This window comes from Neofelis nebulosa, chromosome 1, assembly GCF_028018385.1.
Source record: "Neofelis nebulosa isolate mNeoNeb1 chromosome 1, mNeoNeb1.pri, whole genome shotgun sequence".
In the NCBI taxonomy this organism is placed as follows: domain Eukaryota; kingdom Metazoa; phylum Chordata; class Mammalia; order Carnivora; family Felidae; genus Neofelis; species Neofelis nebulosa.
In genome coordinates, this window is record NC_080782.1 from 131,188,250 (window position 1) to 131,213,935 (window position 25,686).

At 50.6% G+C, this 25,686-nt stretch overlaps 1 protein-coding gene across 10 annotated transcripts in view; it reads left to right on the forward strand.

The window, feature by feature from the left end:
- Positions 1-5,309: 5,309 nt before the first annotated feature.
- P4HA2 (prolyl 4-hydroxylase subunit alpha 2) overlaps positions 5,310-25,686 on the forward strand; it is a 34,246-nt gene continuing 13,869 nt past the window's right edge. For 6 of the 10 annotated variants that reach the window (XM_058736916.1, XM_058736934.1, XM_058736895.1 and 3 more), the window contains exons 1-8: positions 5,310-5,432; positions 6,001-6,130; positions 14,258-14,379; positions 15,012-15,108; positions 15,496-15,647; positions 19,439-19,576; positions 23,176-23,415; positions 24,920-25,113. In XM_058736916.1, the coding sequence (XP_058592899.1) occupies positions 14,298-14,379; positions 15,012-15,108; positions 15,496-15,647; positions 19,439-19,576; positions 23,176-23,415; positions 24,920-25,113 (903 nt within the window). In that variant the 5' untranslated portion in view covers positions 5,310-5,432; positions 6,001-6,130; positions 14,258-14,297. Of the gene's footprint in view, positions 5,433-5,495; positions 5,665-6,000; positions 6,131-14,257; positions 14,380-15,011; positions 15,109-15,495; positions 15,648-19,438; positions 19,577-23,175; positions 23,416-24,919; positions 25,114-25,686 lie in introns of those variants that run through there. The other 4 variants (XM_058736909.1, XM_058736900.1, XM_058736966.1 and 1 more) reach the window with 4 other exon arrangements.

The following is a 25,686-nucleotide window of genomic DNA, read 5'->3' on the forward strand; positions in this document are numbered from 1 at the left end:
GAAGAGAGAGAGGATCCCAAGCAGGCTCCATGCTGTCAGGGCAAAGCCTGACACAGGGCTTGAATTCATGAACTGTGGGATCATGACCTGAGCCTAAATCAAGAGTCGGAGGCTTAAGTGACTGAACCACCCAGGCGCCCCTCTCTTTATAATTCTTAAATTTACCCACTTCTTGGGGTGCCTAGGTGGCTCAGTTGTTTGAGCGCCTGACTTTGGTTCGAGTCATGATCTCACAGTTCCTCAGTTCAAGCCCGGCATCGGTCTCACTGCTGTCAGGGGAGAGACTGCTTTGGGATCCTCTGTCTCCCTCTCTCTCTGTCCCTGCCCTGCTCATGCCATCTCTCTCTCTGTCTCTCTGTCTCTCTCATAAATAAATAAACATTAAAAAAAAGTCTGCCCACTTCTCCCTGTATGCATTGCCACTTGTCAGTTCAGGTCACCATCAACTGTCATCTAGACTCTGCACCAGCTCCCTCCCTATCACCTCCAGGCTCTGCTCCTCCTCCTCCCTCCTCCACAACAGACAGCCAGGGTGCTTTTCCTAAATCCAAAATGCTCCACCCAGGTGATCTGCCCCTGGGACTTCTGCAACCTCACCTTTCATTTATCCCTACCTTCTGCTCAACTGACTTCCTGACATTTTGAAAAGGCCTAAAAAAATAGCAAAACTACTGAACTTTCAGCCTTTTAGTCAGTAGTTAATTCAGGTGTCCAATAGGTATCCCACCCCTCACCTCATCCTCACTCATCCCTAATGTCCACACAGTCTCCATTTGGACTCAAGGCTGGGGGGTGAGGAATGAGGGGCTTCTGTGTTACAATAATAATAACTTCGAAAAGTGTGCTTTATCTCTATATATCAAGATATCAGGATTTGTAAGCACTGTACCTAGCTAACTCCTGGCCCTCCAGGCATTTACACTAGCTGAAGCTTCTTGCCAAAGATAGAAGAAAGGAGGGTACAGTGAGGAGAGAAGCCGAAGTCGAAGCCTGCTGTCTCTATCATAAGGGCCTGCCCTAGACCTGCTGGGTAATTACAGCTCTGAAGGTCCTGGGATGCCTCTCTCCACCCTGTAATGACAGCCCGGGGCTCGTGCTGGCTCTGCTGTTTTGAGCTGCAGGGGTCCATGGGAGAGGGAGCTGGGAGGGGACATTCTATGGGGCCAGTCTTATTTTTTGCATGCACCGAAAGGACTCAGAAATTTGGGGAGTAGTTTCTGGGGATCTACTTGGCCCTGTCCAGGGCAGGCCACAGAGTCCCGGCGATTCTGCCAGATTCTTTTTCCCTTTTCCAGGGTCATACACCAAGACTACCTGGGACGTGCACCAGACTACCTGGGAGGCCCTATTTCTGAAGCCGTAGGGCCACCACTAGGTGGCCCCACTTAAGCTGCACCTCCAGCCTCCTGTAGTAGACCTTGAGTAAAGTACTGGTCAATTGGGACACACCCAGTCTTTCCTCAGTTGCCTGAAGGTAAGAACTTGGAGTGTGGAGGGTGGTGGTCTCAGAAACCAGTGGACAGCTGTCTGCTGAATGTGCTGCAATGCACAGATGTGTATCAACATACGCAGTACCCTTTGTGAAGCATTCGTTGACCCTGGGAGCCCCCGCTCTGGGGAATTTTATGGAAGGATCAGGTGCTCATAAATCCTGGCCAGGCCACCACAGTTGCTCTGGTGGTTGCCAGGGTCTGCAAGAGTCATCAGTGAGACCTCAGCACCAAGCAGTGGAGCCTATCCCCATCACTTTACCCAGAGATCACAGGTAAATGGGGGAGGTCAGGGGCAGGCTGAGGAGGCCTCTGTTTAGAGGGAAGCCGTGCATCCACACACCGGTCATCCAGTTACCTATCTACCCAGCATGGGTTTTTAAAAAATTTTTTTAATGTTTATTTTTGAGAGAGAGACAGAGTATGAGTGGGGGAGGGGCAGAGAGAAAGGGAGACACAGAATCCGAAGTAGGCTCCAGGCTCTGAGCTGTTAGCACAGAACCTGATGTGGGGCTTGAATTCATGAACTGCGAAATCATGACTTGAACTCAGGTTGGATGCTTAAGTGACTGAGCCACCCAGGCGCCCCACAGCGTGAATATTTTTGACATCCCTTCTGGAGAGACACTAGGTCCTTCCCTTGGGATGGTGGTGGTGGGCAGACAAGTCTAGTCCCCCAGGTAACATCTGTAATGGAGGAATGTGTGTGGGGGGGGAAGAAAATAGAAATGACTGGAAGGTGTTCATTTCATTTCCTGAGATATAGAAAATGCTGGAGCAGAAACAGTTCAGGAGTATGGGTAGGGTGTGGGGAGATAATTCACCTATCAAGTGGCTGCAAATAAAAGGCTATGTGAGTCTGGCATGGGCCTGGGCTAGAGATTCAGAACTGAGAGTCATGGATTTACCCCACAGCCAGTAGTCCCTGGAGGACATGAGAAAATGTCAGATGCAGTGGGTTGAACAGTGGCCCCTAAAAAGATATGACCATGTCCTAATACCTGGACCCTGTGAGTACGAACTTATTTAGAAAAACTTGACAGATGTAATTAAGTTAAGAATCATGAGATGAGATCATCTTGATTACCTAGGTGGGCCCTAAATTCAGTACCAAGTATCTTTATAAGGAATGAAGAATGAGTGGGGTCCAGGACTCTAACGCCCTGTGGAGGATTTGGCCAGACCTTTCACTACTGGTGTGTGATGGAGCAAGGTATTAAGAAGACACCCATCCCTTCGTATAGTCAGCAAATATTTATTGAGCCCAGTTCTTTGAATGGAGCTGAGAATATGGTAATGGGCAAAAATATACAGTTTGTGTTCTCCTGGAGGCCCTGGGCCAGTGGGGAGACAGACATTAATCAAACAATCATTCAATTATATCAACTGTGGCAAGTGTTACAAAGTGCTCAGAGCATGAGAGGCTGTTAAAGGAGGTTTTGACCTGGTCAGGGATGTGAGGCAAATCCCTCTAAGGGGATGTGAAAGATTGAATTGGAGAGAAGGGAAATTTTTCTAGACAAAAAGAAAAGCATGTGCAAAGGCCTGGGAGTGTGGTGAGGAGAGAATGGTCAGTTAGAGGGATGGGAGGAAGGTCAGTGTGACTAGAGAAGTGAGCAAGGGCCAAACCATGTGGGGCCTTACAGACCACCTTTGGGATTTTTCTTAAGAACAATGTCATTTACTAAGCTGAGAGTGATGGGTTCAGACCTGAATTTTGAGGTGATTGCTGTAGCTGCAGTGTGGATGGATTGAAGAGAGATTTAGGTGGCCAAAATGAATGGACATGAGACCTGGAAAGATAACATCTGGGGGCAAGGCAGAGGGAGATGTGATTCCCAGGCTTCTGGTTAGGTACCCAATGGAGGGTGGCTCTTTCAGTGAAGCAGGGAATTAGAATGTGGGTGGTGTGAAAAGGAGAAGGGAGAGAGCTGGGATTCGGTATTGGGCATGTTGTGAATGAAGTGCCTGTGGACACTCCTTTGGAGACATAGACTCAGCAGGTAGTTATAGGAATCTGGAGCTTGGGATTCAGGGCAAGTGTAGAGAAGTGAGTCACCTGTGTAAAGGAAGAAATTAGAGAGGAGGAAAGTAGGGTACCTAGACCTGAGCTTTGAGGACTCCCCAAACTTTATGGACTAATGAGGAGAGGGGGAGAGGAAGATGTACTGGGAGGTTAGAAGATGGGGCAGTGGTGGCCAGAGAGGGTGGTGGAAACCAAGGGAAACAAGTGTTCCAAGGAGGCAGTGGTCAGACACTGCAGGGGAGTCAAATGTGGCTGGGGGCTTTGGCAGATGAGAACTGAAGATAGACTATTGAATTCTGAGACTTGGAAGTTATAGAGTTTATTGGGACCTGGTTTGGTGTTGTAAGGATACCAGAAGGCCTGCTGTAAGAGCCTGGGGGGGCCGGGGGGGGGAAGTGAGGACAAGGATTGAAACACCACTGTTTTCAGGTATTTTGCTGGAGTTGAGAAGACACTGCAGTAGCTGGTGGAGTCGAATGAGGGTTTTGTTTCCACAGTAAAGGGTTACACCTACTTATAGGTCAAGGGAAGGATTCAGTTGAGATGGAGGGGCTGAACACTCAGGAGAGAGAAGGCATGATCCACAGGGCAAGCTCCTGAGAGCAGGGAGAGGATGGGCGAATCTGGATAGATGGGGGCTCCTGTGGCATAACAGGATGTAGCAGATGCAGGAAGGTTTCTGTTTGGTTTTAGCTAGGCTCTGGCTGGCTGCTGACGCAGGCCGGAACAGTGGCTTGTTCCGTATTTTATGTGTAGTTCTATGTGTGTGCTTGTGCCTTCCCCAGGTCTGGGCTGCCAGCCTGGACAGAGTGCCATAGGGAATATCCCCACACAGCCTGGGCGGGGAGGCTGGGTACCTCCCACTCTGGGCTAGCTCCCTGATGAGATTCTCAGACCGTGTTTCCCCTCATTCATGACCAGGAAGGTTCACAGAGCAGGCGTGGGAACCTGCTTGTCCGCCAGGGCCTCCTCGGACTCAGGCTGAGATTTGCTGCATCCCAGCCCTCATTCCTTCCCAGACGGGACTAGGTAAATGCGGTGTCCACTGTTTTGGGTCCCTGTTGTATGAAGGGGTTTGGGCAAACCAAGAATTGGCCCCAATATACTACCCCAGCCACCTCAGTCTTTCATTGGTCCCCTTGTCATCAACCCATCACCCACAAGTAAGTCACCAGGAGGATGCTTGACACAGGAGCTGGGGATAGGCTGAATCCCTTTGGGAGCTTGGCCCTGTGGGTGGACCCCGGGTCCCTCGTTTTCTTCAAGGTCTTCTCCACTGGTCCGTCCGCTCCCCCGATAGTCTGCCTGGCCCGGACCCGGGTGTCCCCCCTCCCCCCCAGCCTGAGGGTGGTGATGATGGGGGCGGGGTGGGCGGGCAGCAGGAGCCCGTACGCCCAGCAGGACCACGGAGGAGAAGGGCGGGAGCCCAGCCAGGGAAGTCCGCCCGGGGTGGGGGGCGCTCCCCACCTCCTCGGCGCCAGGATCGGGTCGCGGGCCCTTCTGCAGCCGCCCAGGGACTGGGAAGGAGGGAGGGCCAAGTCCCGCAGGTGGAGCGGGGCGAGGGGAGGCGGGCGCGGCGTACGTGCGGCGAGCGGCCGGCGGCATGAAGGGCGCAGATCGCGGCTCCCGCCCGACCCAAAGCCCGCTATTTGGCTCTCGGCTCCCGGCTCCGGCGGGCTTGGCAGCCCAGACCTTCCCGGGGGTCGCTGGCGGTGAAGAACCCCGGCCGAAGCTGTCCGGGCGCAGAGCCAGCGCCCCGGCCGGCCGGCTGGGGGCGGGAGGTGGGGACGTGGCGGCGGCTCAAGCGGGCGGAGCCGGGCCGCGGCGGGAGGCGGAGCCGCCCCGGGAGGAGGCGCCGAGCGGGCCGGGCGCCGCCGCGGGAGGTTCTGGAAACGCCGGGAGCGGCGCGTGTCCAGGTGAGCGCCCCGCCCGCTCGGCCGCCGGGTCTGCGGCTGGGCTCGCGCGCGGGCCAGGGTCGTCGGGCCGTGAGTGCTGCCGGCGCGGGGCCGGGAGTTGGGGGCCGGGGGTCGCGCAGCCCGCTTCCCGCAGCGCATTTCGGGCCGCAGCCCGGAGCCCTCCGCCCTCCGCCCTGTTTCTCCTCCCGTCTGGGTTCCTGTCCCGCCGCTTCCCCGAGCTCAGGGTGGTGAGGTCAGCGGCGCCCTTCCTGCCGGTCCCTGGGCGTCCGCGCCGAGCCGGGCGGGGTGGAGAACTTGGCCGCCCTGCCTCGGCAGGCTCCCCGGGAACGGCAACGGGAGGCCTGGCCCCGAGTGCGGCCAGAGGTTGGAGGCAGAGGCGGTGCCCTCGGCTGAGCCCCGGGGGGCCGCTTAAAGTTAGCGAGGTCCGCCTTCCTCCCTCCAAAGGGATGGGAGTTTCTGACTTTAGCCCGGCGGGGTCCACCTTGGTACCCATGAAACAGGCTGTTGGTTGAGAACAGTTTTTCCCCCCCATAGACCTCTGTTTCCAACCTGCGTTATTTTTCCTCAGAAGCTGCGTGGACCTCTGGTAACTAGTTACTTCAAACGGACCCTTCGGTGTGTCAGAAACTGCAAGGAGTTGCTAGCTCAGTGCAGCAGACAGATTGAAGACTGGGAAAGTCCAGGTCCAAAACAGTGTGGTAAGTGTGGTGTTAGGAGGGAGCATCAGGCTGTGGGTCCTTGGTAGAGGGCAGGATGCATCAGGCCAGAGGGCTTCCTGGAGGAGGTGACTTATGAGCTGGAGTGGTCAGAAGAAATCTGAATAAGGGTAACCTGGACAGAGGAACAACCCGTGTGAGTGGGAGCAGACCTGTATACTCTAGAAGAGGCAAGGTGATGAGGGAAGGGACATTTAAGGGGATAGCTGCCCATGGGCCCTGACCACCACAGTTTGAAGTGAGAGGACATTGCCTGGTACTGTGCCCTGCATTTGGATTTGCCTCAGCATGAGCCTGGATCAGGGCACTTCCAACTTCAGGACAGCATAGGTAGGGCCCCTGGCCTTGTATTCTAATATGACATCTTTAAGATGGTGTGCAACATTAGTGTTCATCCCAAGACCAAGACTGGTGTCTTGTGCTGTAGAGTGAAGCCTAAGGCATGTGTTTCTGAATGTATACCATCTGAGGCCTGATAGCCTCAGCCCTTTCTCAGGAGTTCCTGGCTCTGAGAGCAAGGGTTGGGTGATATCATTTGTAGCTGAGGACATTCTCACATGTCCCTGATTTTGCCAAGATCTGCTGTCCACCTAACAATGTATAGAATGTTTTTGCAAGTTACTGCTGCTTCTCACCCTGGATCACATCTGGAACAACAGGTTTCATGATTTAGTTCTCTACTAATGCACCAAGATGTCCTTTGGCTTGTGTTTAAGCTGCCACTGAAGTGTCTAGGTGTAGTTTCTCACTGTGCTTCTGGACCTCAGAGCCCAGGCCTCTTCTGTTCACTTGAACACACTTGAAAGATGTTTGGGCTTTGAATCCTTTTCTTCTAGGCCTTCTTATTCTCAGATGGCCGAGTATGTCTGCCGTGCGGCCCAGCCAAGGAGGCCACGTAGCAAGGATGGAGTGAGTTGGCCTGGGGCCTCATCCCAGAGATGCTGTCATAGTGGGCCACCCTAGTTCTCTGAGAGCCCAGCATGCAGACATGATGACGGTTAGGCATTGTCTATGACTTGTGATAGGCCTTTTACCCAGTAGGAGGCTCTGAAATGGGGTGCCCAGGAGCGTGTTTACTTTGTCATTGGTTTAGCCTGTACACAGCTGATCTCTGTTCATTTCCTGAGTTCCTCTACTGTGCTTGGCTTCTGCTTTGAGTGTGCCTAGGGCTGGAATTAGGAGGGAGAGAAGGAGAGGGAAGTGGTGGTGATACTATCCTTGCCTGTGGATAGCTCATAATCTCCCTGAGATTACTGCTTCATGCTGGCAGCTGGTCCTTTGGCAGAGGAGGAGCTCAGAGTGTGAGTACTCATCAGTAGGAGAGACTGTGTGGGTGCAACCCTGAAGAATGGCTAGGGTGAGGGATTCTGGGGTCTACTCATTTCCTAACAGAGCCTTACTTTTTACTCTGCTCTCCCACATCCATGGGAAGTTCTGAGGCTGGACGCAAGATCTTGGCCGATTTGTGGCCACGTTGGCTGATAGTGTACATTGGGCTGATGGGTGTGTCCCTGGCTCCTGGGATCTGTCAAGAGTTTAATTTTATGCAGATGGTCATTGGCAGGAAATGCTGTGCTGCAGGCACGTGCAAGCCCAGACAGAGTGCTAGAGCGAGAGTTGGACTTGGAAAACATTGCTTGAAGTGCCCCAGAGTGGGACATCAGCGTGTTTTAGAGGGAGAGGGCTAGTGGCTCCTGTGGTCTCTGGGGTTTGCGCTGGGGATGTGGGATGAAGGGTATACTTTTTATTCTCAGAAGGGGTGGAGGAGAATGGAAAGCCTGGACTAGACTTTTTGGAGCCCTAGAAAAGGGTTTTTGCACAAGTGGTATTATTGCAGGGCAGAAGATTAAGTGTTTGGTTAGTGAGTTCTCTGGCTCAGATTGGATCTGTCTGAGCCTGTTCACAGACCAGTATCTGCTGTAGACCTTTTAGGAAGTGCATTCTAGAGTACAGCCTACTGTGTACCAGGTACTCCTGAGGGCCAGGGTGTGGCGAGATCCTGAGGCCTGGTACTTGTAGGAACTCAGATCCATTAGGTCAGAGGTATAGAAATACAGGAGATCCTAGAGTATTAGTCCAGTCCTCTGCCTTTTGCCAGAGAGCTTTGTTTCCTAGGTGACCTGTTGAGCCACTGATTGGCCTGTTTCAGGGTTATTCCCTGATAGTATGCTCCGTTATGTCTGACTCTGCTCTCACCTAAATTAATGTTTCATTTCTTTTGGCCCTTGTGGGATATGGAGATTGCCCAATTTCTGCCTTGTTTTCATCTTCACTGTCCCTTAGGCTGAACCTTCTCCTTTTCTTTCTTTCTTCCTTCCTTTCTTTTTACTTTTTTTTTTTCAACATTTATTTATTTATTTTTTTCAACTTTTTTTTATTTTTTTTATTTTTGGGACAGAGAGAGACAGAGCATGAACGGGGGAGGGGCAGAGAGAGAGAGGGAGACACAGAATCGGAAACAGGCTCCAGGCTCCGAGCCATCAGCCCAGAGCCTGACGCGGGGCTCGAACTCGCGGACCGGACCGCGAGATCGTGACCTGGCTGAAGTCGGACGCTTAACCGACTGCGCCACCCAGGCGCCCCTCAACATTTATTTATTTTTGAGACACAGAGAGAGACAGAGTGTGAGTCACGGGGGAGCAGAGAGAGAGGGAGACACAGAATGCGAAGGAGGCTCCAGGCTGTGAGCTGTCAGCACAGAGCCCGGTGTGGGGCTCAAACTCATGAACCATCAGATCATGACCTGAGCTGAAGTCAGGAGCTTAAGAAAATGAGCCATCCAGGCACTCCTGGACCTTCTCATTTTCTAGGGATTAGCCAGACAGCTGGCCAATCCAGGTCTACTGATGTCCCTCTAGTAACCTTGGTGCCAATGTCTGGTGAAAACTGCTTGGTGGTAGGCTGCCTGTCAATACTTGTCATCTCATTCAGTCCTCACAACAACCCTGTAAGATGTGGGTCCTAATGTTATCACCATCACATAGGTGGGAAACAGGCTCAGGGAGTTCTGTAACTTGTATAAAGTCACAAAGCCAGGAAGTGATGGGGGAGGTGAGATTCAACTTGGAATGGTTTGACCCCACTGTGGGTGTGCCTGATTAGACAGTACTGCTTTGCCCTGAACTGGGCTGGTTGGTCATTTGTGAGTGCTGTGATGTCTGAAGCAGGAGTGACTGCTCGCTTGAACTTGAGGCTCCTTGTTCCTATCTTCTGGGCCCATGCTGCTGTCCACCTTTTGGTGGGATCAAGCCAGGTATATCATGAAGCTTCTTTGTGTACTGTGATATAGTCCTTGACCTGGGCAAGACTGCTCTGCTTGGTCAAAGTGTGGCTCCTCCTTTTGGGAGACCCTTAGGCTGTAAGACAGCAGATGTTACTGAGTGGGATTGAATGGTAGCAGTATCTCGCAGAAAGTGTGTTTTGGGTTTACGTCAGCTCTGCCACTGATTGGTGGTAGTATGTCAGGTATACAGGAAACCTCTCAGCCCCACTTACCTAGCTTCTATATCTGAAATCAAGATGATTATCTAGTTTGCAAGACTTTGGTGAGGATGAGATGGTAGAAATGGAAGATTTTTGGAAATGTAAATGGTGGTTGGCTTAGTTCCCAAAAAAGCAGTGCCTGAGGCAGAGCTTAAGTGCTTAATGCCTTACTGGAAGGTGCAGGGCAGCAAGGATAAGGGAAGATTAACCAGAGGGAGGGAAGGATGGAAGCAAGCTGGCCAATTTGCACAGAGACGCAGTCATTGTTCAGCTGTGCCAAATATCCCTGGGTGATCTCTATAGAAACTCCATGCTGCAGAATAGTTTGTCATCCAAAGCCTGAAGAGGGAATTCATCTGCTGACCTTCTGTGTTCTGTCTTCATTGGTCAGAGTTGCCTCATAAGAGTTCTCTCCCTGTGGCTCCTTGGTTGCACTACCAGGGCCCTCCAGCAGCCACTGGGGAGGCCAGTGTGGCACTTCTGTGGTGTGTGGAAGTAGGAGGAGGAGCCAGAGATTTGGGGCCTGCACAGTCGCCTTCACTGGGTCTGAGGCCCAGCAAGAGACCCAGGGTCCAGGAGACTGGTGAGGCCAAGAGAGTGTGAGGTGGTACATCAGAAGCATCCTATGTAGTGCCATGTGGGTCTTGTCCTTGTGTGTACTTGCTTATGAGTTAGTCTCACTTAGACTGCCAAGTCTCTGCCAAGACCCTGACTGAAGATCCAATTTGGTCTTTGCATGTTGATTTTTACAGCCTTCTCTGCTACTTCATTGCTTGGCTATTGAAGCAGGAGGCTTTGTAGTTTTGATGGTACCCAGGTGGGAAGTATAAATCAACATGTTCATATACCTGATAGTGAAGTACAAGTATGGATATAGATGAACATCTGGGTTTCAGTGAAGAAAATCCTCAGCGAAGAATATTTTCCATGAAAAGTAGCATCTGAGGCTGGGAAACCTAGAGTCATGAGATGGGACTGGAGTGGTCTGTAGGGCCATGTCGTACAGAGTCAAAAAGACTCTGGGGATCAAGGAGTTTGGACTTTATCCTAAGAGCAGTGGAGAGAAAGACCACAAGAGGAGCTGCATATGCTGGCTACTTTGTAGAGCAGAGGTTGGTGGGAGTTGGGTGGTGGGGTGGCGGTGCACCAGATGTGATGACAGTGAGTGTAGGTAGGAACCAGGATGGCTACGGGAGGGAATTGGAGGTGGCTCAGACCACGGTGATGACTGAGGCCTCATATTGGGTGAGGAGAGAAGGGTGCTTTTCAACCTTCTGGGGAAGTCAGCTTCTGGGCCTATTGGACATCTGTATGCTTAAGTACCGGGGCCTCCCCGAGCTTCTGCACAGCTCACAGGTCCTCTTGACTCTGCCATCCCAGAGTTGGCCACACCACTGGGAGGCAGGACCACTGGGGGGCGCGTTTTGCTCCTTCACAGAAGGCAGGCAGCTTCTTGATTAGTGCCTGGCAAGACTTGCTTGTACTCAGCAAACCCATGTTCTGTCTCTAGGCTGTTAAATACATTGTTAAAATTCAAGCTGTTGCATTTGGGTTGCAGCTGCGAGCTTGGCAGAGGTTCGTGCCTGATGAGGTAAGGGGAGAAGCTAAGGACTCTGCTGGTTTGCAGCTGGAAACCTCTTTTCATGGCCATTTGGCCAGATTGTAAATGTCCTTTCCAAAGAGCAGGCTTGTTGGGACCTCTGATTGTATGTCTTGGAATTTCCCTGTGCTTAGAAACAGTGCTGGTCACCTGGTGAGTGAATCACTGTCACTGGGGTGTTGGTAGGCTTTGGAGGATCTACCTGTGGGGGTCCAAACTTGGGACTTCATATGCATACAGTGTCCATTCTTAAACAATCCATAACAATCCATTGTGTGGGAAAAAATGTAAAATCTTGTGATATGGTTTCTGACTTAAGTCTGTGGCAAAGCATTATTTGTTGGGTGCCTGATAAGGGCCAGACATTGTTCTAAACTCAGGGTGCAACACACATAAAATTGCATATTGGTTTTCTCCTCAGGCTCGGGTGCCACTTTGTTTTTTGTTTTTTGTAAAAGGAGGTTTGACATTGCCCATTTCCAGGACTATTCAGCATGGATTTCTGAGTGTTCCTGGAAAGGCTTTTGGGAGCACTGGACACTTTGGGGGGGACACTGGGCATGCACACACATTCCCACCTACTGTATCCTATCAAGCTCTGGGTGTGGGTATGAGATCAGATTGAAGGGCAGGCAAGTAGGTGGTTGGCCTTTCCCACACTCTGGGACAGTCCTTGGATGTTGCTTCTTCCCAACCTGACCCTAGTTAGTATCTTTTTTAGTACAAAGTGTTTGGTGTTCAGGGCCAGGATCAAGAGAAGTGTTGGGGCTCTAGGGTACCCCTGCCTGAGGTGGTAATGTTGGTTTTGGCAGTCTGGGGGCTGCTTGGGAGTAAATGGCTCTCTGACCAGTGCAGTCATCTTGCTCTCCTCCATCACAGCAGGACTTTGCAAGCGCTTAGCAAGCCATTTCCCAGAACCCCATTTGAGATTCTGTGGGGCTCTGCCTCCAGGCTGGTATTTGTGGATGGGCTCAGTCTAAGTCAGATAGTGCATTCCAGAGAAATGACAGCTGGAATTCATGTAATGAAGGAACCTGGCTGCTTTTTCCTGAGTGCTATAAGGCATGAACCATGGACTGGATCACTAGGGTGATTTGAAAGGAAAGGAGAGGCATCTCCCTCCCTTGAACTTGTTACCCAATCTCTGAAGAGATATGCCACTGCAGCTCGTGACACAACAGGGGGAAAGCGCTGGGCTCCCCCACTTCTGGCCGTGTCTGGTCTGGTGTCTTGCCTGGGCCCTGGTCTCCCACCACCCCATCCTGACAAGGCAGTTGGCTGGTCTCTCACTGTCCACAGATAACAGCCTCTTGGCCCTGAATTTTACTGTGCCTTCTTTTCACATACAGAAGGTGCTTTCCTGAGCTAGTTAAGCCTCTTGGGGTGTAAGGAACAGACACTACTCCCTGTACAGGGGGCTCGTGTGAACAAGAAGAGAGGCTTTCAGATCCTGGGGTGGTGATGCAGCATGGTGAGGGCTGAGAGGAGATGTGTGGCTGGAACAAGGAGGACCTGGGCTCCACCTGAGGTCTGACGGCCTGCTCGCCTTCTCTCAGTGACTTGCTCTCCTCTGCTGCCCTAGCTCCATATATTGGTCCTTTAGCCCATTACTCCATACCCTGCAGCAGGTTCTGGCCTAAAAGATCTTGCTCTGTGTGTCTCCTGGTCCCCAATATCAAGGGCACTGATGGGCATGCTCATAGCTCTGCAGACATTTAGCAGGCACATGAACAAATGCGGCCATTTGCTTATTCACTCCTCTTAATAGAGGAACTGTTTTAGGGGTAGGGATTGTGGTTGGGCCTCTTTGAGCCTAACCTGGAACCATAGTAGATTGGAGTTTCTTCTGAGGTAAGGAATGATAGTCTTGGCTGTGTGTGTCTGATCGACCATAGCAGGCAAAACCCTGATGAACTGGCATTAGCTCAGACTTGGAATTCAGTCACGTAAGGCTTACGTTTTTGGGGGGAAGCATTTGTATTTTCTTCATTTTCCTTGTTTTCTCTTAGTACATTTCTGGGGAGTTTGGCTGAAGTAGAGCAGGAAGAGAAGGGGCTGGCAGACTGGGGACTCAGATGGGAGCTGGTCCTTCAGCATGCTCTGGGCTGCGTGGCTGAGCTGGAAGACCATGTCCAAAGCTTCCGTTGTATACTTAGGTTCACTGCCAATGGAGCTTGCCCCATGTTGTGCCTGCTGCCTTCACAGCTGAATTGTGCTATTTCTAGGCTGACTAGAAGACAGAAGCTGATCTCACACCATGTCAGCTGCCTAGCCTAGCCCAGAGCTTTGGATTTGTGTGGATGGTTCATTTTTGTATCCCTGGTGCCTAGCTTAGTGGGTAGCCCGTGTGGATCTTCAGTAAATATTTGTGAATGTGACGTGCCAGTGGGGATGGTGTCTGGTGAGGTGGCAGACAGGAAGAGTGGTGTCTGCCCAAAGTGCCTGCTTCCCAGACTGCGTCTGCTGTGGCCAGGTGCACACTGTCAAGGGGAGCAATTTTATCCCCCTGCTGGCCAACAGCTGCTCTATGCCTCGTTTCGGATAGGGGCTCCCTGCTGCATACTGTGTCAAGTTCTCTCCCTGTTTCTCGTGTACTTTCAGTCTTCTTGTGTGCCGAAGTTACCTGTGTGTCCCCAGCACCTGGCACCATCCTGACACACGTGTTGGAAAGACAAATAAGTCAAGCAGGCTGTGAAATGACAAGTTGTGGGCCAGAATCTTGGACTGATAGGCTATTAGAATCAGAGGTGACTGCCTCCCACACAATTCAGCCTTTCCATGTTGCCTTTAGATACCAGGAATCTAAAGGGCAGGGTCTCTCCCAAGGGTGCATGGCCTCCCAGAGCAGGGAGCATTGAGCACACATCCCTCGTTGTACACCTTGGCCTCGTTGCACTGCTGATTCTGAATATCCTCAGTTTCTATGTACTAGGTCAGAGTTTTGACATGTTTGGTGATGTCTGTCTGTGTGCACATGTGTAAGTATCTCTCACCTAAGTTACATTTTTCAACTGTTGATCCAACAGCTGTCACTTGAATGCCTTGCAGACACTACTCTCTGTGACCATGAAACGCTGGGTGTCCACATTGCTGGTGGCCTGGTTTGCTGTCCTGGGCCGTGTGCAGGCTGAATTCTTCACTTCCATTGGTATGTGCTAACAGGACTGTTGTCTCCCTGAGCAATCCTTGGCTCAAGTGCCAGGGAATATCACTGCCTAAGTCCTGTTCTTACTCAAGATGGGATGGCTCACCCACTGAATTTTGAACAGTTCAGGGGAAATTGGGGCTTATGGAGCTGCCATTTCCCCTTCCGAGGCCCTGGTGACCTGAATGTCCTTCCTAGGAGCTAGCTGTCTCAACTGGGTCTCCTCCCTGAAAATTGCAGGCTGCTCCTGGGTTTCCTGGCCTTTATAACCATCTTTCCCCAGGGTCAGAAAGTGGTTCTGAGCAGAGAACCCTTAGGATGTCCATGCCCTGGTGACAGGACCCAGCCAGTGGCAATAGGAGAATGAGATTTGGGGCTTCTTCCTGAAGGCACTCCCAGTGCGCTTATCTCACTGGCCCCTTAGAACCTCCGCCTCTTTCTTACTGAAACTGGGGGCCAGGACCCTGTGAGTGCCTATGGCCCCTTTAACTTCCATGTCCCGGTGATCCCATGAGAGTTGACATGATGGTGGCCCAGAGGACTTACTTCTGTGCTGGTGTTCTGTGCCCCAAGGGAGGAGGCTAGATGCCTCTCATCTATTTCTTACTGGTTCTGCCTTTTTTCTTTCTCTGCAGGGCACATGACCGACTTGATTTATGCAGAGAAGGACCTGGTACAGTCTCTGAAGGAGTACATCCTTGTGGAAGAAGCCAAACTCTTAAAGGTTAAGAGGTATCTGATGTCCTAAATCCTCACCCTCACCTCACCCTCACCAACCCCCCCCCCACTCCCCCCCACCCCAAAACCCGCCTAGGGTGCACATAAGAGGAAGCCCTTGAGAGAACGGTGAGGAGCTGGCCTGGAGGTTACTTCATGCCAGTCCTCTCAGTGCTTGGGTTAAGGACTCCCTGCTTTTCCCTTTCTATTTAAGAGTCTTTTTACATACATTGGTGTACCCACCCCTTATCTAGATTAAGGGGCTTGCAAGTGTTAGTGAGGAGTTGCTGTTTTCATTTTCTATTGCCTCTTGAAGGGTCCTGAATCTCACCGGAGAAATTGCCATAGGTTGAGACCTGTGTGAGTGGGCGTGTTAGTCTTCCTTTTGTTTTGTTTCCTCAGCTGGGCGGACAAAATGGAAGCCTTGACCAGCAAATCAGCCGCTGACCCTGAAGGCTACTTGGCCCACCCTGTAAATGCCTATAAATTGGTGAAGCGGCTGAACACAGACTGGCCTGCGCTGGAGGACCTTGTCCTGCAGGACTCAGCCGCAGGTGAGGGATGGTGAACGTGTACTGGGTGGGCCATTATGTCTGGGGAGTGTGTATCTGAGCCTGTCCTGGGTTTGAGGGTGTTGATGGGCATGTGCAGTATGTGAACATGTAGTCCTGTGTTCTCTGCTCGTCCACCTTCTGTGGTGCACAGAGCCCTCTGGCCTTCTCCCTTCTCTGTGCAGACCTATCAGTTGGCTGTCCTTGTTTTTAATATGTAATGTAATTAGGTCTTGCCTTTTCCTGCATTTTCATTTCCTTTTTGGGCGGTACTTTTTTAAATCATGCTTTACTAATATGTTTTCATAGAAAAATTAGAAAACATAAAATAATCATGTAAGAAAATTAGAATTCTTTTTTTTTTTATTTTTTAAATCTTTATTTATTTTTGAGAGAGAGAGAGAGAGACAGAGCATGAGCAGGGGAGGGGCAGCGAGAGAGGGAGATGGAGAATCCAAAGCAGGCTCCAGGCTCTGAGCTGTCAGCACAGGGCCTGACGTGGGGCTCGAACCCACAGACAGTGAGATCATGACCTGAGCTGAAGTTGGATGCCCAACCGACTGAACCACCCAGATGCCCAAAGAAAATTAAAATTCTTAATCTAGCTGCTTGGTGATAAGCACTATTAAAATTATAGTCTTCCAGGGTGCCTGAGTGGCTCGGTCATTTAAGTGTCCAACTTAGGCTCAGGTCATCATCTTGCAGTTTGTGAGTTCGAGCCCTGTGTCGGGCTGTGTGCTGACAGCTCAGAGCCTGGAGCCTGCTTCAGATTCTGTGTCTCCCTCTCTCTCCACCCCTTCCCCACTCACACTCTGTCTCTCTCTCTTTCAAAAATAAATAAACATTTAAAAAATTAAAAAAATTTTTTTTTCGGTCTTCCTACAGTTAGATTTACATTAAAAAAAATGGACCCATACATATATTCCAGGGGATGCAAACTTATTTGTTTTGAGGAACCAAATGAATTAACAAAAGTGAGTTAAGTGGACTGGGTAGTGGGGCCAGCATAAGCTAGGGGTCATGGGCCTCATCTAAATCCATTTCCATTCATATATTTTAGAAACAAATCATATCCAGGAGCACCTGGGTGGTTCATTCAGTTCAGTGTCTGACTATTGGTTTGGGCTCAGGTCGTGATCTCATGACGGTTTCAGGAGTTCGAGCCCCACGTTAGATTCTACATTGGTAGCGCAGAGCATGCTTGGGATTCTCTCTCTCCCTCCCCCACCTTCACTGTCTCTGTCTCTCTCAAAATAAATAAACTTAAAAAAAAAGAAATAAAATGTATCTGTAGGCAGAGTTGTGCCGTAAGTGTATAGTGTTTTTCTGAATTTTCAGTTTCTCTCTATATACATTAAATGTTATATGACATGGTTTTATGTATTTTTTATTTTTTTAAAAATGTTTGTTGATTGGTTTTTTTTTTTTTTTGAGAGAGAGATACAGAGCGTGAGTGAAGTTGGGGCAGGTAGAGAAGGACACACAGAATCCAAAGCAGGCTCCACGCTCTGAGCTGTCAGCACACAGCCCGACGCAGGGCTTGAACTCACGAACTGCAAGATCATGACCTGAGCTGAAGTCGGACGCTTAACCAACTGAGCCACTCATGTGCCCCAAATGTTATAAAACATGATTTTAATGTCTGAACAGTAATAAGTCAAACTGATCTAGTGTAAAACTGGTCAAGTCAGTGGAAGTGGGATTGTTTCCAAATTACCAGCAATCGTGCACATACATCTTTGTGCCTATCTCTGATTATTTTCTTAGGATAGATTCTTAGAAGTGGTTTTTGCAGGTCAGAGTATGAATTTTCTTAAAGCTGTAACTATGCTTGGTGCTTTTTACTATGCTGGTATTTTCTGTGCTCTAACATTTTCCTCTCAGCAGGAGATGGTGGGGCAGGCACGGATGTGGGCCCCCCTGACTCTAGCCCAGAGCTTAGCCTCCTGGACTCACTGCCTCTTCTCCCTGAGTTGGGAGTGCTGATTAACTTCAGACTGGTTGTCTCTGGCTGAGGGAGTTCAGCCCATGTGGCCAGACTGGGCTGGGCTTGGCTGGGGGCAGGGTGGCCTCTGGGGAGGGATTGGTGAGTTCAGCCAGGCTGGAGCTGTGCCCAGTGAGCTCACTGCCTCCAGAAGCCATGACTGCCTTTCCCAGCCCCCTGTCTTCCAGCCTGGGGCTGTAGCTAAGAACTGACTGTTCTGTCTGCACTGCCGTAGAATAAGAATAAGCCTGCCGGAGTGACCTTCTGCTCCCCAGTCTTGCTCTCTACACCCCAATCCCCACTGTCAGCCTCTGTTTCTTTTAGAAAACATTATAATTACCAGAAGGCACACAGGACAGGCCTAGAGAGCAATAGGTTGTTTTCACCTCTGACTTTGAGAATTCTTGCCTCTGAGATGAGGGGGACATGCTGATGGTGTGGCTTTTTCTAAGGGCATGTTTTCTTTTTCCTGAATTCCAGACTCTTAGAGTTCCTGACTGTGCAGCCACGAGGAAGACAGGATTACAGCTTCTTGGTCCTTTGGTCCAGGGATGGTTAGAAGTGGGTGTTTCAGCCTGAGGTTGTGAAAGTAGGTGGTCATGGGTACTGCTGTCCTGAGGAAGAGGCCAGGGAAGAAAGGGCCTTGGAGCTCCCCCTCCCACTTTTCAGCTCACAGGCAGAATTGAAACCCCTGAATCATCTTGGAAGGGCCTGGCCTCCACCTGGAGGCCTGAAATTGTAGTAGGTGTATATCTTGCAGAAGAGCTAGGGCTTGGAGCCCAAGAATAGCCTCCTTGGGTACTTCTGTGGTCAGGAGCTGTCCCGGCTCCAGCCTGGGGTCTTGAGTGCCACACTCTGGGAGCTCATGCTCTGAGCTTACTGTAGGTCTGAGTGGCATGAGTCCCCTAGAGAGAGAGCCATAGTCAGTGTGGTCTCTCAGGGTAACATGCTGGACTTGGACAGCCCCACCTCAGTGCTTGGCCTGGCCAGATGGTCCCCCAGTCCCTAATCTGGGGGTTGGAGACAGCACCAAATGCTTCCAAGACTGTCATCATCACCTTTCTGGATGATAAGGGCCAGTGATCAGTAATGAGTGGCCAGCTGGGTTCCCTGAGTTGACCACCTTTGTCCCTTGGGCTCCTTAACCTGGAACGGGGGCTAGAAATGTGTTTATCTGGCCAGCCCAAGGATCCTGAATCCATGTGATTAATTTTCCACTAAGTGGTCAGTAAGTCCTCCCTGAGTCGTCTTCTGTGCCCTTTTCAGTTGCTGTCTCTGTCTTCTGTCTCTTCTGTCTCTACTGGGTCTGAGTGCTTTGGAGCCAAGACTCCCAGACTCTCACATGTAAACCAGTATGTGGGAACATTTTTGTTCATTCCAAATGAGCAGTCAAGGCAGACAGTACAGTGAGGAGTAAGAAAGGAGATGTCTTAGGGGTCCTGGGTGGGTCAGTTCGTTAAGCGGCTGACTCTTGATTTTGGCTCAGGTCATGATCTCCCGGTTCATGGGATCGAGCCTCGTATTGGGCTCTGTATTGGTGGCATGGAGTCTGCTTGAAATTCTCTCTCTCTTTCTGTCCCTCCTCCATTTGTGTGTGCATGCTATCACTCAAAATAAATAAACTTAAAAAAGATCTCCATGGACTGGAGTTATCAGGGTGGGCTTCCTGGAGGAGGGGCAAGCAGCCTTTGAGGGAAGGGGCAGGGAGATTGCACTAGTTAGAAACCCTCCAGTGGGTACCTCTCTGATCCCAGGTGGAATTGTGCCCTTGGATCAAGGGTAACTTCTTGTTCTCACTCTCATTTGGAAGGTTTTATTGCCAACCTCTCTGTGCAGCGGCAGTTCTTCCCCACTGAAGAGGACGAAATGGGAGCTGCCAAGGCCCTCATGAGACTTCAGGACACATACAAGCTGGACCCAGACACCATTTCCAAAGGGCAACTTCCAGGTACCTTACCTCTCAAGGCTTTACCTGTCCAGTGTGTGTGTGTCTGTAATGGCATCTGAACAGGGCTGGAGCTGCTGCCAGTTTGTGGTTGGTGGACTGTCAGGCATGCTGTCAGTGCTGGTGGTGATCTGTCTTGGGTTTCCCATGGTGCCAGTTCCCTCACTCCCTGGCAGCCGCCTCCTGTCAGCCCCTCCCAACCTGCCTCCCACACCCTCTCCTCTCCCCTCTCAGAGAAAACTAAGGCTGCTGCTCAGGACCCCTCAGACTCTGCCCCCAGAGCACTGCTCAGATCTGCTTTCAGACCTGCTTCTGTCCCCACACCCTCTAATTTCTTTTTGCCAAAGGCTGATCTCTGGACTCACTGCCCTGCGTCCTGTGTGTCCTCAGTTACAGTCTCTGCCCTGTTCATTCTTGGCCCACCTCTCTTGGCTCTTATCTGTGAGCTCACATGCACTGTCTGTTCTTACTCATTTTACAAACCCCTCCCTCAGGATTCAAGGCCCTTTGAGTCTCTACTGCTGATAGATCTCTTTGCCCTCCTGGTTAGATTGCTGGATAGCCATCCACATGGTCTGCACTTCTTGGTTCCCATGTCCTCCTAAACATGCAAAGTCTGGCTCTTTGCCCCCCATCCGCCAGTCTTGCCCCTGCCAGGTCACCAGTGGCCACTCAGCTGCTAAAGCTAGTGGATGGGTTTCAGGCATAATGTTCTTTAACTTTTCAGCAGCAGTTGGCACACTGATTATCCCAGTGTTCCTGATACTCTGGCTCCTTTGAATTCTGGGGCACTGATCTCTCTTCTCTTTTCGGCCTTTGTGCTCTCTCTCACTTTTGCGCTCTCTCTCTCTCTCTCTCTCTCTCTCTCTCTCTCTTTTAAACAGGCCCCTTTCCCATGATTGCCTCAGTATGTTTACAACAAGACATATTGGGGTTAGGGGACTGTTAGAGACCAATGAGCCCAGGGATTCACTTAGACCCTATTAGACCTTTGATGCCATTCACCTATGGGACCCTGGAGGAGGCATAAGCCCAGGGTATCACAGTGTGTGGGAGAAAGAGGCACTCTGTTGTTGGCTAGTCAAAGCTTAGAATTTTGGCCCTGAGGAGTCTGATGAGTCAATGGGAAGCAGTGTAGACTTCTTATTCCTGCCTCAATCAGGTCTTGGATCAAGCCAGGCCATGAGGCTAGAGAGAGAAGGCCCCTCAGGGCACCTGCAAGATCTGTTCACCCTATAGCTGTGAGAATGTTTGGTAGGAGGAGAGAACTACACTCAAGCATTGACTTTGTACATGTAGTTAACAGACCCATGCATGTCCTGGAGGGAGAGAGAGGGGTGGAAGGGAGTTCTTCCCCAGGATTCTTTTACCTTGTGTTTTTCCCTAAGCACCTTCTCCAGGTGAGCCCAGCCATTGCCATCATTTGAGGCATCACCTGTACCTGGATGATATCCAGATTTGTGTTTCCTATCAAGGCTTGTCTCCTGAGCTTCCAACCAGTGTAGGCAAATGCCTATGGGACATCTCTACTTGGGTGTTTTGTGGGCACCTCCAAAGTCACATGTTCCAAACTGAAATCCTCATCTGCTTTTGAAATGCCTCTCCTCCCTCACTCCTTACCTGAGCAAAAAGCACCTCCATCCACTGGCTGCCCAAGTCAGAATACCAAGGTCTGTGGATTCTACCTCTCTTATCATGTCTTCTTTACTTGGAGGCCCTGACTCCAGCCTCATGGAGCCTTATTTCTCAACTGTAGTATTGAAATATGTCATTTTGACCTGTCACGTCACTCCTTAAAAGCACTCTCCATGCAGTTGCAAGCACATATCTGTTTATATCAGTTCCTGATCACAAAGCTTAACTTTAACTGCTAAACCCAAATTCCACCTATGTGTGATCTTTGAGTCTTGCATGGAGCCCTCTCCCTCTCTTCCTTGTCCATACTGCGTATTAAATTTGTACTAAGCTACCCACCCCTCAGCTCCTTTGCCCATCCCACACCCTCTGCAGAAGTACCTTTACCCACATCTGCTGGGTCTCATGTCTGATTGCCCTTCAGCACTCAGGTCAGCCGGTACTCTCCAGGGAGCACTCTCCAGCGGGTAGACTTTTGATTGGCTTCTGGGGAGGATGCTGAGTATCTGGGAGCTATTGTTGACATTCTTGGCGTTTGTGAGACATGCTGATAGTTGCTACTGATTATTAGCATCCTGGGGATCATAGAAGACATCTTTGTGCATTATCTCGTTGAATTCTTGTTCAAGTCCTCTAAAATTGATGGTGTTTACTTTAGATGTAAGGGGACTGAGAGTCAGAGAGGCTAAGTAACTTACTCATAGTCACACAGCTGGTGGTTGCCATAGTGAGGCCCACATAGACCCAGCTTTGTCCATCTAGCTCAGCTGCTGTGTTATACTGACTCCATCACTGTTAGTTCCTGGGCCTACAGAGCCAAAGATCTGTGCAGGCCCAAGGATGATGGCCAGGGGCTCAAGGAACCCCTTCATCTCTGGCCTGTCTACTAACTCCACCTACCCTCCTCACCTTCCTATCCCACGTTGTCTGTTGCTGAGCCATCAGGGCAAACAGACCCCAGTCTCTGAAGTACCCGACCCATTGCAACAGAGGTTTTATTGTGGAAAGAGCCCCATCTTGGACATCAGGCAGAAAGAACTCCCTCTGAGGCAGCTCTTCCATGTCACCCTTGCCTAAGTTGTTAAGAGAGTTAACAGAGATTCCCTCACTTTCCAGGGAGGGTCACAGCTCTTTTTTCCTCTTCGTGAGACCTGCTTTCTCATCGTTCCCTGAGGAATTCACTCATCGTCCCTCCCACTTTGCCCCCACCCTAAATCCTACATGTTTCTGTAGCTGGCATTCCATATCTTGTCCTTGACTTGAAACTACCTTCATTGTCACTGTACAGTGCTGAGCCCAGGCAAGACCTGTAGAATAGATGTTCACCAAGGTCCCCGCCATCTAATGGTCAAAGCTGACACTGCAGGCTTGGCTCTTGACTTCCCTTGGCATCTGCCCCACAGCACTCCTGGCATTGTTTGTGCTACTACCTCTTAGGTCCTTCTCAGTGTTACTCTTTGTCCTTTCTCTGCAGGTGATCTGTGGGGTTCTGACCTTAGCCACCTTCCCTACTCTTGCCTTGTACTCTTGCTGGAAGTGATTATCCTCATCTGTGGTTTTAGCTGCCACATAAGTTCTTTGTTTTATATTCACCTAATTTTTCTCCCTCCCAGTCTGTCTGATATGGCCAGCTGCCCAACAGACATCTCCTCTGTGGCTCACAGGACCTTCATACTCTTCTGAATACTACTTTCTGGGCTTCCTGGGTTTCTCCACAACAAAGGCCCCTTCCCACATGGGAGAAGGGGAGTCTGCAGCTGGGAGGTTGGCTGTGAACTCCAGTCTGAGGCAGGACCAGCCTCTCTCTGCTCACTTTGAAGTGCATGGTCTGAAGCCATGGTGGAACTCAGCTGGGATGATGCCCTCCCATCCCCCACCTTCCACTCGTCCAGGCTTCCTCAATGTGATTATCTTTCTGCCAGCGCAGAGGCTCTTTGGAGACTGACCATTGGCCTCTCCTGCTGCAGGAACCAAGTACCAGGCAGTGCTGAGTGTGGATGACTGCTTTGGGATGGGCCGCTCAGCCTACAATGAAGGCGACTATTACCATACGGTCCTGTGGATGGAGCAGGTGCTGAAGCAACTCGATGCTGGGGAGGAGGGCACCACAACCAAGGCCCAGGTGCTGGACTACCTGAGCTATGCTGTTTTCCAGTTGGGTGACCTACACCGTGCCCTGGAGCTCACCCGCCGCCTGCTTTCTCTTGGTAAGTATGTTCTAGGGGAAGGTCAGAGCTGATGGGGAGCTGGCAGGAGAACTGGTCACTCTGCTGGCCACTGTCCTGGGACTGAGCCAGTCTCACATGTCACCTGGCCAGTGACTAATGCCTTAACTGCTTTCAGGCCTATTCCATCTGCCACCTAGTTCTTTAATCACCTTATTTCTGGCCTGAGCCCTTGCCCAGTTGCTGATGGATACCCTCAGACCTGTCGTCCTATACACTCCCTTTTTAAATAGGAATCCAGTGCTGCAGTGCCTCTGCTGCTCTGCGGGATAGAGAGCCTTCACGGTGTCAGGAACAGCTCAAGAGGCACTTGAGGGTTTGTGCAGTGACAGAGGCCTGCCCCATTAGTTAGAGGTCTGAGGTCTTACTGGTGGGATTTGGTATGGCATTGGTGTTTAGAATGTCTTGTGGTGTTGGATTGAAGGAGATCAGAAGCACTGTGTCTTTTTCTTTTTAAATTTGGATTTTTAAAAATGTTTATTCATTTTGAGAGAGACACAGAGAGAGAGAGAGAGAGTGCGTGCGCAAGTGGGGGAGGGGCAGAGAGAGGGGGAGACACAGAATCTGAAGCAGGCTCTAGGCTCTAGGCTCTGAGCTGACAGCACAGAGCCTGATGTGGGGCTCGAACCCACAAACCATGAGATCATGACCTGAGCCGAAGTCAGATGCTCAACTGACTGAGCCACCCATACGCCCCAGCAGTGTGTCTTTAAAATCTATCTGTTCCACCTCTTACTAACACATGGAATTATCACAGTCGAGAATTTCATAGACCAGCTGCTGTTTTTCATGAGCCTTGAGTCTGATGCCCCCTAGCGTATGATTGTCCTGTAAGACTGATGTGGGCAGAGAGCTTTATAGATCCTTTCATGTTAGTAAGAGCCTTGGACCGGGAGTCAGGATGCCTGGATTCCTTTTCTGCATAACCTTAACCTAAATCTTTTAATATCTTTGGACCTCAGTTTCCTCAGCTATGGAGTGGCACAGTAATCCTGTCAAGTGTACTCCTTTGTGTTATTGAGGCACACAAAATGAAGCTGTGGCATTGTCGTGGCTGTTCTTTTTGCCAGTATTTCAGCCTGCCTTCTTGTTGTGATCAGCATGTGATGCGGTCACTAGTAATGGGTGTACTCTAGGGCATGGGTGTAAATGACTCAGCCAAGTGGGGAGGAGGCAGCAAGAGTCTGTACTCCTTCTCTAGACCTGTGCCCATGGGCCCTTCAGGGAGACCTGAGAGGAGACCCCTTGTGTGGCCGGCTAAGTGTCCCCCAGTCTATTGTTCCTTTCGCATCTCTGATGAAGCAGGGAGAGCCTGTGTCAGTTTTCCCCGCTTTGACCGATGAGCCTTGTTAGGTGCTGTGGAAAAGCAGAATGCTGCGTGCAAAGTGAGCTGCTGGGAGAGAAAACCACTTACAGGATAATTTCTCTGAGCGATCTAACAGATGTTTGTGGTTTCCTTTTCCTTCTTGTTCTTTGCTCTTTCTAGACCCGAGCCATGAACGAGCTGGAGGGAATCTGCGGTACTTTGAACAGTTGTTGGAGGAAGAAAGAGAAAAAGTGTTGTCAAATAAGACAGAAGCTGGGCTAGCAACACAGGAAAGCATCTATGAGAGGCCTGTGGACTACCTGCCTGAGAGGGATATCTATGAGAGTCTCTGTCGTGGGGAGGGTGTCAAACTGGTGAGAAAACATGGCTGGGTCCTACATGTGGACCTAGATTTCAGCTCTGGACGAGCACATTTGGGGAGGGTGTTCCTCTGTGTGTAGGCCATTTCCTCAACTTCTTCCCCAGTTCTTTGTAGCCTCTGCTGTGGCTGACCTATGGGTGTTCTCTGAGGTGTAGGATTGTGAGACTGTCTCCCCTGATGATCCAGGCAGAGTTTCTTTCTTTCTTTTTTTGAACTTTATTTATGTATTTTGAGAGAGAGAGAGAGAGAGACAGTGTGAGTGAGAGAGGGCAGAGAGAGAGAGAGAGAGAGAGAGAGAGAGGAACCCCAAGCAGGCTCCACACTGTTAGTCCAGGGCCTGATGTGGGGCTCGAACTCACAAACTCTGAGATCATGACCTGAGCTGAAATCAAGAGTTGGACAGTTAACCAGTTGAGCCACCCAGGCACCCCACAGGCTCAATTTCAATCCTCTAAGTTATTACCAAGCTCCCCTTCCCATCCCAGCATGCCCAGCTTCTGCTTGACCCATGCTCTGAGGAAAACCATGAGTGTGGATGTGGCCCAAAGGGAAGTTGTGATCTGTG